The following is a 12,605-nucleotide window of genomic DNA, read 5'->3' as shown; positions in this document are numbered from 1 at the left end:
GCTGCCCTCTCCATCTCTCTCTCTTTCCCCCCCTCCGTGGCTGAAGTGGCGATCGAAGGGGAGAGGTATTTTTTGAGCAAGAAAGAAGAGGCTGGATGGAGGTTTTGCTGGCTGGATTCGGGTTTGGGATTTTAACTGGATGGGCCGCATGGATGGATGGGCCGACACTGAACTATATTCGGAGTCTAAAACTTTTAAGAATACGATCGCAAAAGAAGACTTGGGCTTTTTAGCAAAAAAAAAACCCCACAATTCAACTGACCATTAGCTCACGTGGATCTTTTTAAAAATCTTAACAATCCCCCCCTCCCCTCAGCCTTTTCCCCTTGCTTTCCTCCTTATCATTTCTCCATGAAGTAATCGAAATATCAACTTCGTAACGTGAGGTATCATAAAGATTTATTTTATATATCTTCTAGACGAATATAAGAAAACTCCCACTAACAAAAAGAACAGTTAACTTGTTTGGAGTGGATTATTACAAGGAATTTGTACCCGTATTAAGCTCCTTAAATCCATTTAACAAAACCCTAGCCCAAACTCCTTTTCCATTTCATCTTCTTCAGTGTCTTCCTTGACGAATAAACACCAATGCAAATTTAGGATTATAGCAAAAGAGAGCCACTGGGGAAGACGTTGGAGAAGATGAATTGAAAAATGGTTTCGGGCTAGGGTTTTACTAAACGGGTTTTGGGAGTTGAATGGATATAAGTTAAATGGTTAATGAGTTTGGATTTGCGTAAGAGGAGCGGCGCAACTAATAAATTACTGAAAAATAACTAAATATTTCCCTTTTTCACCGTGATATTACCTAGATGGGCTTATTCAACATACCAATAGGATTTTTTTTGGGGTGGGGGGGTGTTGGGTAGTGGAAGCAATCGCAAACATGTTGGGGGCTAATATATAAATGTGGGCTAATATCGAAATGAGCCATTTGCTTGGTCTTTTATCCCCAGAAAGCAAATAATCACATTCTAAGGTACTCGTTTGTATAAACTGCCTAAGTCTATATATACGAATTGCCAGGAAAATTAGGGTTATTCCGCCCAAGCGTCCAGCGTTCTCATCCGCCGTTCCCCAAAACCCTAGAAGAAGAAAACAGCAATCAGCCATGGGTAAGTTCCAAACTCTAGGGTTTTTTCGCATCAAATCTCCTAATCCTCGTCTAGGGTTTTCTCCCTATCTCAATCTCTCCCTACTTTCGGTCTCGCAGGAAAAGTGCATGGATCTCTTGCTCGCGCGGGGAAAGTCCGAGGGCAGACCCCGAAAGTAGCGAAGCAGGACAAGAAGAAGAAGCCGAGGGGGAGGGCCCACAAGAGGATGCAGTACAACCGCCGCTTCGTCACCGCCGTCGTCGGATTCGGCAAGAAGAGGGGCCCCAACTCGTCGGAGAACAAGTAGACCAGATGACTCGAGTTAGGTTTTGAACTTGCCATTTGCCTATTTCGTTGAGAGACTTTGAAAAGTTTGTTTCTTTTTGTAGCATGAATGCTTCCTGCTTAGGTTTTGATGAAGTTTCATATTAAAGATTGGATCTTGGCAGATAGATTTCCTTTTTCGTGGTAGATGAACTTGCTCGATGATAAATATGGATGTCTCTTATCATATATTTGAATTGAGTTGAAGGCCATGTAGAGTCTTTCTTTATTGTGATTTTTTAATGGCATTCAAAGATAACCATTTAGTCTCTCATTTTTCTTCATGGATAATAATATTGCTAACTGAGGATATGGGATCAACTTACACTGTGTTAGGAATTCAACGAATTTTTTTTTTGAATTTAGCAAGTGGAAATTAGGGGAACTTATTTCACCCGGTGAACTTCAAACTCAGTATTAGCTGTTGGATTTGATGTTGGGAGGGTATGGTTGTCCCCGTGAGACAAATCTTATTATGATCAATTCCCTTTCCCTCAGTTACACCCCAATTTGGAGGGGGTACTAAATCCCACAACTTTTCAGCCCACCTCCATTACTTCCCCTCAAATGAGTTCCTAAACAGTTAACTGAACCAGAACAAATTTGTGATAAAAGCTTTGTTGTTGTTGAAGTGGCGCCATGGATCTAACTTGAGCTATTCATTATAGTTGTCTGAGTTAAGATAATGTCCAGTAATAGTCTGGAAATTTGATGGTTCTTTATCCTAAGTCACCTAGTGGAACACATGTTATGTTGATTTTTATTTGCAGCGAGTGTTACGTGATAAGTGATGTGTTGCAAGCTGTATGTGTTATGTTGGTGTCGTGCGTGTTCTATGGTTGGATAACTTGTCAATTGGAACAAAATTATTTGGAGTTATAAAACAAGTACGTCCTGCATGTTATTGACTTTTTGTATTAAGTATGGGTTAGAGTTGTGATATTGAGTTTCTATTTAATCAACATGAAGGATTGTTTCATTTTGTGCCTGCACTCGTATGTTTGCAGATGCACGTGTATCAATGTTGTTCATAAGTTACTGCTTTTTCCTATTCGTTTATCATAATTCAAATTTGTTTTAGAGTTTTAGTTCTGTCATTTCTTAATTTGCGAGGCAACTAATAACAAGGCTTTTCTCGCGAACTTCTTGATAGCTAAAAAAGCATTCTCAGGTTAAGGGGTTGTCGAAGTTGATACTGTTAGTATGTTAAAGTTGTGCGTAGTCCTTTCCATTTAAGCTTGAAACAAGTGATTGGTGAATGTGTAGATCATGGATTTATTAACTTAATGTGGGAAATAATAAGATCCCCTGAGTGGAGCACTCAACTTATTCAATACTTGTAATTGTTCTTGGCCTTCTTAGTTGTTCAGCCATATTGCTACCTTGGTGACGGATGAAATATTGCCCTCCATCTTCATGAAGTCTTTCATGTTTATGGTTTGCTGTCTGCAGGTAGAAATACTGTCACTCTGGTGTCATAACAAGTACTAATTGGTGACTATTTAATATGAATTTCACAAGTTATATGTTACCTATGCTAGTCATTGTTCTATCTTAACATTTTGGTCATGATCTTTTATGTTTTGAGTATGATTTGAGGTTTAAATACCAAATTCTGTTATTTTAAACATAGAATTTGGGGTTGAGAATTGAGAGCTGTTCTGACTTTCCAAGGGGGGCAAAAAATTGTAGGGTCAGAACCTCCTGCATGCCGGTGGTCTTTTGGTGTTTATGGTGGACATTTTTCCTTTATGGGGGTGTTTGGTTAAGGTGTTTTATAGAAAAGTTTTGAAACTGTGTTTGTTTTAACATTGAATTTATAGAAAAGTTTTTTGTAAAGTATAGAAAACTGTACAATTTTACAGAAATTATTTTCCACTCAAAATGAGCTATAAACACCTAGAAATTTGACACCCTATTATTAAAATATTAAACAAACCCCCTCTCAACACATCTCCGACCCATTTCACTTTTCTCGTGGGTGCTAGAACTCGCAAAATTTCTGAGTCTTCCTCCTTCGTTCCCACTCCCAAACCCATTCTCCTGCTCGAGTTTTCCTTACTTTGAGCTCTCGTCCTCGATTATTCCCACCAATCACTAGCGAGCTTGAAGATCTAGGGCTTCGCTCTAGCTCATCGGCGTTCTTTCAACTTATTTGAGTCGATTTTAGCCGCTAGATCTCGGAAAATTTCTAGGGCTTCCTCCTTTGTTCCCACCCCTAAACCCATTCTTCCGCTCGAGTTCGTCGGTGTTCTAAACTTCGTTCCCGCAAGATCTAGGGCTCGCGTCCTCGATTATTCTTGCTAATCGCTAGCGAGCTCGAAGATCTAGGGCTTTGCTCTAGTTCGTCGGCGTTCTTGCGGCTAATTCGTGATTCCGCCTTTGGTCTTCTGAGCTATTGAGGTATAAAAATAAACCCCTATATCCCTTTTATTATCCGAGATTATTCGGTTTATTTTTTAATTGTTTCATTTGATTTTTTAGTCGATTATCAGATTTTGCTTAGCTCTCGATTTTGTTACTGTTGCGGCTTAATTAGCATATTGAAATCATCAATCATTTGAGCAGTTGGCTATAGAGAAAATTATGGTAGTTTCGTGGGTTTGGATTTTTCGATCTATTGCGGTTGATTTTTTTGTTCTTATTTAGCTGTAGATTTTACTAATATTGTAGCATGAATGAGACTGAAAATGAGTATTAATTGTTGGATGAGAAAATATTGCCAACATATCTTTCATATGCTTGATAATTCTAGCATATATCCTTGGATAGTTATTTTTTATGTTATTATAATGTTATAAATAATATTCTTTGGTAATAGCTACAAAATTCTATATGCAAACATCGCCATCATGAGTTCAACCATCAAAAGAGCAACCTATGTTACATCATGAATGTTTAGGCGAGACAATCTTTTATGACAAATATATTTATATCTTGAGCCCTAGTAAGTATTCATGTAATGGTGGATTTGTGCTTATTGTCGAGCTGTTGATGCTATTTTCTTTTGGTTGGGACTTGATTTTAGAGCTTGATTAGCTCTCTATTCTACATTGTATTGGTGGTTTGTGCTCATTGTCGAGCCGTTGGTGCTGTTTTTTTGTTACTGTGCTTATTTCGAGCTTGTTTAGCTCTATATTATGGGGTTTTTGATTGATATTTGTGCTCATTGTAGAGCTGTTTGGGCTGTTTTTTTGTTATTATGCTGATTTCGAGTTTGTTTAGCTCTATATTGTAGGATTTTTGGTTGATATTTGTGTTCGTTGTTGAGCTGCTGGGGCTTTTTTTTGTTACGGTGCTGATTTGAGATTGTTTAGCTCTATATTATATGGTTTTGGTTGATATTCGTGCTCGTTGTCAAGTTGTTGTGGCTGTTTTTTTTGTTACTGTGCTGATTTCGAGATTGTTTAGCTTTATATTGTGGGGGGTTTTTGATTGATATTCGTGCTCGTTGTCAAGCTGTTGGGATTCTTTTGTTGTTGAGTCGTTGGGGCTTTTTTTTTACTATGCTGATTTCGAGCTTGCTTAGCTCTATATTGTAGGGTTTTTTTTGTTACTGTGCTGATTTCGAGCTTGTTTAGCTCTATATTGTGGGAGTTTTTGGTTGATATTCGTGCTCGTTGTCGAGCTGTTGGGATTATTTTGTTGTCGAGCTGTTGGGGCTTTTTTGTAACTGTGCTGATTTCGAGCTTGTTTAGCTCTATATTGTGGGGTTTTTGGTTGATATTTGTGCTCATTGTAGAGCTGTTGTGGTTATTTTTTTGTTAGTATGCTGATTTTGAGCTTGCTTAGCTCTATATTGTTGGGGTTTTCGTTGATATTCGTGCTTGTTGTCGAGCTGCTAGGGCTGTTTTTTTGTTACTATGCCGATTTCGATCTTGTTTAGCCCTATATTGTGAGGTTTTTGGTTGATATTCGTGCTCGTTGTCGAGCTGCTGTGTTGTTTTTTTGTTACCGTGCTCATTCGAGCTTGTTTAGCTCTATATTGTGGGGTTTTGGGTTGATATTCGTGCTCGTTGTTGAGTTGCTGGGATTGTTTTGTTGTCGAGCTGTTGGGGTTGTTTTTTTACTATGTTAATTTTGAGCTTGCTTAGCTCTATATTGTGGTGTTTTTGTTTGATATTCGTGTTCGTTGTCGAGTTGCTGGGGTTGTTTTTTTGTTATTATGTTGATTTCGAGCTTGTTTAGCTCTATATTATGGGGTTTTTGGTTGATATTCGTGCTCGTTGTCGAGCTGCTGGGGATTTTTTTTGTTAATGTGTTGATTTCGAGCTTATTTAGCTTTATATTGTGGGGTTTTTGGTTGATATTCGTGCTCGTTGTCGAGCTGCTGGAGCTTTTTTTTGTTACTGTGCTGATTCGAGCTTGTTTAGCTCTATATTCACATAATATTGTTCCGATTTCGAGCTGTTGGCGGTGTTTTGGTTCTGTTTGGAACTCAGATTGAGCTTTTGGCAATGATGATGATCAACTAAATAAGATTGCAAACTAATTTACAATGTTCATAATAAGATAACGCGTTCTTTACTACGTTATTAGAACACGATCTACGTGAACTTGTATGTTTCAGTTGAGACAATCAATTTTGATAAAAGACCAATAGCTGAGCCAAGTTGTGGAATGCAAATTTTGTGTTCATGGATAGTTGAGGGCAAAAGGATTTTATAAGATTTGAGAATGTGAAACTAGCCGTTATAAAGTGATAAATATGGTAGTTGATACTTTTTTATAAATTTGGCATATGTAACCAAACAAAAGAAAATGAAAACTTTCTATATCTATAAAGTAACGAGTCTATTTTCTTGTTTTGAACTAAACAAGCAAAGTACAAAAAATAAGAAAATTTGTACCTTTTGACTTCTCAAAAGTTTTCCTATTATTTTTTTAAGAAACATAAGGAAATCTATATTTTAGGTGTTTTCCTTATTCTATAATTTATAGAAATTGAACCAAACACCCCTAAGACTTTATTCCAGGTGGGTTTTTATTTTTATTTTTTTTCATTTACTTTATTCCAAGTAAGCTCTATGATCATTATTTCTGTGTAGGTGATGCAACTGGGTTATTCTTGTTGTGTTACTGACGGATACCAGCTTTGAGAGCTTACATAATTAGATGTATATTTTTTTTTACGTAGAGATAGAAACTTACTTGCCACAGTTCTCGTAACTTGCGGATTCATATATAGTGGACGCTTTATAAGAAATTGAGGAATGATGTCATATTAATGTGGAAGGCTCGTAGCTTAGTACCCTTTGTTGGAATTAAGGTGAAGACCAAACCTTGCAGGCGAGCGGGGCTGCAGGCGAGGCGAGCTCGAAGTCGCGGAGGCTTCAGGCGAAGTCGAAGACACGCAGGCGAGCTCGAGATCAGTGGCTTCAGACGAATTCGTGGGCGATGAGATACATGCGTGCTCGAGGTCCAGCGATTCGTTGCAGGCGACCTCTTGAGCAGGCGAATTCGTGGCTGGGGGGGGCGTGCTGGCGACTTCGAACAGGCGAACTCCAGCGATAGCCTGGCGACAGGTTGTCGCTAGGGTTTCCCTATAAAAGGGAAACCCCCAGAGCTCGAGCCCGATGCTTTTTCCCTTTCTCTCTCTTCTCTTGCTATCGCAAACCCTAGGCGGCGGCTCCCCCTTTCTCTCTCCAGCGATCTCTCTCTTTCTCTCATTTCCCTTGTTCTCACATGATTGGAAAAGGAATTGAAAGGAGAAATTTATTGTGGAAGAAAATAAGAGGGGTATTTAAGAGAGAGAGGAACCTTCACTGTAGCTACAGTGAAAGATTGTATTTATTGAGGAATCTTAAGTTTGAGATTCGCTCTTGAATTGTAATTTCTTATTGAGAATAATAAGAAATTAACTATGTGGCTCCCGAGGACGTAGGCAGTTACCGAACCTTGTTAAACTTGGTGTACTTTTCTCTATACTGCGTTTCTGCTGTCTTAGGGATTTCAGCGTTAAATTCCCAACAGCTGGTATCAGAGCGTGAAACGATATAGAGGAAGTCAGATTCAAGTGGGAGCCATGGCCACAGATGAAGGAAAAATGAGACTTGAGAAGTTTGATGGAACAGATTTCGGATTCTGAAAAATGCAGATAGAGGATTATCTGTATCAGAAAAATCTGTATCAACCACTATGGGGGAAGAAGCCAGATTCTATGAAGGCAGATGAGTGGAACCTTCTAGATAGACAAGCCCTCAGAGTTATCAGATTGACGTTGACTCGTAATGTTGCGTTCAACATAGCGAAGGAGAAGACCATGGCGGGTCTTATGGCAGCTCTCTCAAATATGTATGAGAAGCCATCAGCCGCGAACAAAGTTCACTTAATGCGGCGGTTATTCAATCAGAGAATGGCGGAAGGCGCGTCAGTAGCACAACACCTCAATGAACTCAACACGGTCACAACCCAATTGAGTTTAGTTGAAATTGAGTTTATGAGGAAGTTCGGACGTTGATAATTTTTTTTTCCCTACCAGAGAGTTGGAACGCTACAGTCACAGCTGTGAGTAGCTCGTCGGGAAGTACCAAGTTAAAGTTCGATGACGTTCGTGATCTGGTTCTCAGTGAGGAGATCCGACGGAGAGAGTCGGGTGAAGCTACAACCTCTTCAGTATTGCATACAGAGTCAAAAGGTAGAAATTCAACCAGAGGGAACGGACGAGGCAGATCAAACTACAGAGGTAGATCAAAAGATAGGAGGTCCAAGTCAAGGAATCCAAGCAACAGCTCGAAGGCTATAGAATGTTGGAATTGTGGAAAGACCGGGCATTACAAGAATCAGTGCAAGAGTGCACAGAAGGAGAAGGAGGCGAAGGCAGAGGTGAATGTCACCTCCACTTCAGGAGGAGACGACGCATTGATATGCTCTTTGGAGAGCAAGGAGGAATCTTGGGTGTTAGATTCAGGAGCGTCGTTCCATGCTACCTCTCAGAAAGAATTCTTCGAGAAGTATACCCCCGATATCTTGGTGATGATCAACCATGTGCTATTGTGGGCAAAGGTGTGGTGAAAATTAAGTTGAACGGGTCGGTATGGGAGCTGAAGGATGTCAGACATATTCCCGACCTGAGAAAAAACTTAATATCCGTAGGCCAGTTGGCTGGCGAATGATACACTACGACCTTCCATGGAGATGATTGGAAGATCTCAAAGGGCGCAATGACGATTGCCCGAGGCAAGAAGACTGGTACCCTGTATATGACAGCAGGTGCACGTTGTTTGATCTCAGTTGCAGCAAGCAATAAGACTTCAAAGCTGTGGTACCAGAGACTCGGTCATATGAGTGAGAAGGGAATGCAGATCATGCACACAAAGGGAAAACTCCCAGGTCTAGAATCAGTTGATTTAGATATGTGTGAAGAATGCATACTTGGAAAGCAGAAGAGGGTTAACTTTCAGACAAGTGGCAGAACCCCCAGGAAAGAGAAGCTAGAGCTCGTTCACTCAGATATTTGGGGACCAAAGTGGCAGAACCCCCAGGAAAGAGAAGCTAGAGCTCGTTCACTCAGATATTTGGGGACCAACCACCACTGTGTCCATTGGTGGGAAACACTACTTCGTGACTTTTATCGATGATAACTCTCGAAAAGTGTGGGTCTACTTTCTGAAGCATAAGTCAGAAGTATTTGAAGCTTTCAGGAGATGGAAAGCCATGGTCGAGAATAAAACCGGTCTGAGAATAAAGAAACTCAGGACTGACAATGGCGGTGAGTATGAAGACACCGGATTCAAGAAGTTCTGCTATGAGCACAGGATCAGAATGGAAAGAACCGTGCCCGGCACGCCTCAGCAAAATGGTGTAGCTGTGCGGATGAACCGAACGATGACAGAGAGAGCCAGAAGCATTCGGGTACAGTCAGGCCTACCGAAGCAGTTCTGGACAGAAGCAGTCAACACAGCAGCTTACTTGATCAACCGATGTCCATCGGTTCCAATGGAGCACAGAATACCAGAGGAGGTGTGGTGCGGAAAGGAGGTAAAACTCTCACATCTTAAAGTTTTTGGTTGTGTAGCTTACGTGCATATTAGTGATCAATGCAGGAATAAGCTTGATCCCAAGTCAAAGAAATGCACTTTCATCGGCTATGGTGAAGATGAGTTCGGCTACCGCATTTGGGACAACGAAAACAAGAAAGTGATCAGGAGCAGAGATGTGATATTCAACGAGAAGGTGATGTACAAGGACATGCACAAGATAGATGATTTAGAGAACGAGTCAATATTTATAGATGCAAATGATGTCCCGAGTAACCTCTCGGAAGAACCCAATGCAGAAGGTCCTCAGTCAGAAGAGCCTGTTGGACAAGATGGTGCGCAAGAGCCCGACGCACCAGCTCTGATTTTGAGGAGATCTTCACGGCCTCCTGTGCCCAACAGGAGATACATGAACTATCTGTTGTTGACAGATGGAGGGGAGCCTGAAAGCTATGATGAAGCTTGTCAGGGTGGAGATGCGACCAAGTGGGAGCTTGCCATGAAAGATGAGATGAAGTCTCTCATCTCAAACCAGACGTGAGAACTAGCTGAGTTGCCCACGGGTAAGAAGGCACTCCACAACAAATGGGTGTACCGGGTGAAAGAGGAGCACGATGGTTCCAGAAGATATAAAACCCGACTGGTTGTCAAAGGTTTCCAGCAGAAGGAAGGAATTGACTACACCGATATTTTCGCTCCCGTGGTGAAGCTAAATACTATCAGGACAGTGATGAGTATTGTAGCAATTGAAGATCTTCATCTCGAGCAGTTAAACGTGAAGACGGCGTTTCTTCATGGAGATCTAGAAGAGGAGATATACATGCACCAGCCAGAAGGTTTCTCAGAAGAAAAGAAAAAGAACCTGGTGTGCAGACTCAAGAAGAGCTTGTATGGCCTGAAACATGCCCCAAGGCAGTGGTATAAAAAGTTTGATGGCTTCATGCACAAGGAAGGTTTCCAGAAGTACAACACCGACCACTGTTGTTATTTCAAAAGATATCAGTCCAGTTATATCATCCTACTACTGTATGTTGATGATATGTTGGTTGTAGGTGCAGATATGAAGGATATCAGGAGTTTGAAGCAGCAGCTGTCAAAGGAGTTTGACATGAAGGACTTGGGTCCAGCAAAGAAGATCATTGGAATGCAAATCACAAGAGACAAGAAGAAAGGGTTCTTGCGGTTGTCTCAGATGGAGTACATCAACCGTGTTTTACAAAGATTCAGTATGGGCGACGCCAAGCCAGTGAGCACACCCTTGGCCAGCCATTTTTGTCTATCGAAGGATCAGTCTCCTCAGTCAGAAGAAGAGAAATATCGAAGGATCAGTCTCCTCAGTCAGAAGAAGAGAAAGAGAGTATGGCTAAGGTCCCTTACGCCTCAGCTATTAGAAGTTTGATGTACGCAATGGTCTGTACGAGACCAGACATTGGCCATGCAGTGGGAGTGGTCAGCCGGTTTATGTCAAATCCAGGAAAAGCTCATTGGGAAGTAGTCAAGTGGATTCTGAGATATCTACGAGGCATCACACAGAAGTGTTTGTACTTTGGTAAGGGAGATGTGGAAGTGCAAGGGTACGTAGATGCAGACTTCGGCGGCGAAGTCGATCACCGAAGAAGCACCACCGGCTACGTATTCACTGTCGGAACTACAACTATTAGTTGGATATCACAGATACAAAAGATTGTCACTCTGTCCACTACAGAATTTGAGTATGTTGCAGTGACTGAAGCCAGCAAAGAAATGATATGGCTTCAGGGTTTGTTAATAGAGAGCTGGGATTCAAACAGGAGAAGAATGTTCTGCACAGCGATAGTCAGAGTGCGATTCACTTGGCTAAGAATTCCGCATTTCATTCTAGAACGAAGCATATTTTGCTTCGGTACCACTTCATCAGATCCCTGTTGGAAGATGATGTGTTGAAACTGGAGAAGATTCCAGGAAGTAAGAATCCAGCAGATACGTTAACAAAGATAGTGACCGTTCTGAAACTGGAGTGGTGTGCAACTTCAGTTGGCCTTCAAGCATAGATGATGAAGGCGGAGCCACACAGGAGGAGGAGCATGGTGAGATAGCCTACTGACGGCGGTTTGATCTCCAAGTGGGAGATTGTTGGAATTAAGGTGAAGACCAAACCTTGCAGGCGAGCGGGGCTGCAGGCGGGGCGAGCTCTAAGTCGCGGAGGCTTCAGGCGAAGTCGAAGACACGCAGGTGAGCTCGAGATCAGTGGCTTCAGACGAATTCGTGGGCGATGAGATACAGGCGAGCTCGAGGTCCAGCGATTCGTTGCAGGCGACCTCTTGAGCAGGCGAATTCGTGGCTGGCGAACTCGTGCTGGCGACTTCGAACAGGCGAACTCCAGCGACAGCCTGGCGACAGGCTGTCGCTAGGGTTTCCTTATAAAAGGGAAACCCCCAGAGCTCAAGCCCGATGCTTTTTCCCTTTCTCTCTCTTCTCTTGCGATCGCAAACCCTAGGCGGCGGCTCCCCCTTTCTCTCTCCAGCGATCTCTCTCTTTCTCTCAGTTCCCTTGTTCTCACGTGATTGGGAAAGGAATTGAAAGAAGAAATTTATTGTGGAAGAAAATAAGAGGGGTATTTAAGAGAGAGAGGAATCTTCACTGTAGCTACAGTGAAAGATTGTATTTATTGAGGAATCTCAAGTTTGAGATTCGCTCTTGAATTGTAATTTCTTGTTGAGATTAATAAGAAATTAATTGTGTGGCTCCCGAGGACGTAGGCAGTTGCCGAACCTCGTTAAACTTGGTGTACTTTTCTCTATACTGCGTTTCTGCTATCTTAGGGATTTCGGCGTTAAATTCCCAACACCCTTCAGGCTGAACTTTGAGATTAACAGACTGAAGTTAAAACTTGTTTTTCCCCCCTCTTGAAGTTTCATGTTGGTTTCATTTGAAGTTTAAATTGGTCGTAGGATTAATTGCGGATGGACCCCTTTAATATCACCCAATTGCGGAGAGGCGCCGTTTTCTACTCCTTAGAAGAGTGACCGTTGCTTTCTGTTGCGCCTGTAGTGTAGTTCTATTAGCTTAGTACCCTTATTTGTTTGTTTACAAGAAAGAAAAGCTTAGGCCGTGTATGAACTGGAGACTTGTTTTGTCATAGGATTATTTTAACTCGCTGTGATCATGGGATATAATAATCTAGAAGGCTATAATGAATTTAAAATTTTAATAATCTGTTTGATTT

General features: G+C 41.5%; 1 protein-coding gene across 1 annotated transcript; it reads left to right on the top strand.

The window, feature by feature from the left end:
* On the top strand, positions 980–1,650 carry LOC109826770 (40S ribosomal protein S30). The gene is made up of 2 exons (XM_020393793.1): positions 980–1,118; positions 1,217–1,650. The coding sequence occupies exons 1-2, from the start codon at positions 1,115–1,117 to the stop codon at positions 1,402–1,404; spliced, it is 192 nt and encodes a 63-aa protein (XP_020249382.1). The 5' UTR covers positions 980–1,114; the 3' UTR covers positions 1,405–1,650.

This window comes from Asparagus officinalis, chromosome 1, assembly GCF_001876935.1.
Source record: "Asparagus officinalis chromosome 1, Aspof.V1, whole genome shotgun sequence".
Lineage (NCBI taxonomy): Eukaryota > Viridiplantae > Streptophyta > Magnoliopsida > Asparagales > Asparagaceae > Asparagus > Asparagus officinalis.
Note: the sequence above shows the minus strand (reverse complement) of the source record. Positions and strands in the feature narration are given on the sequence as shown.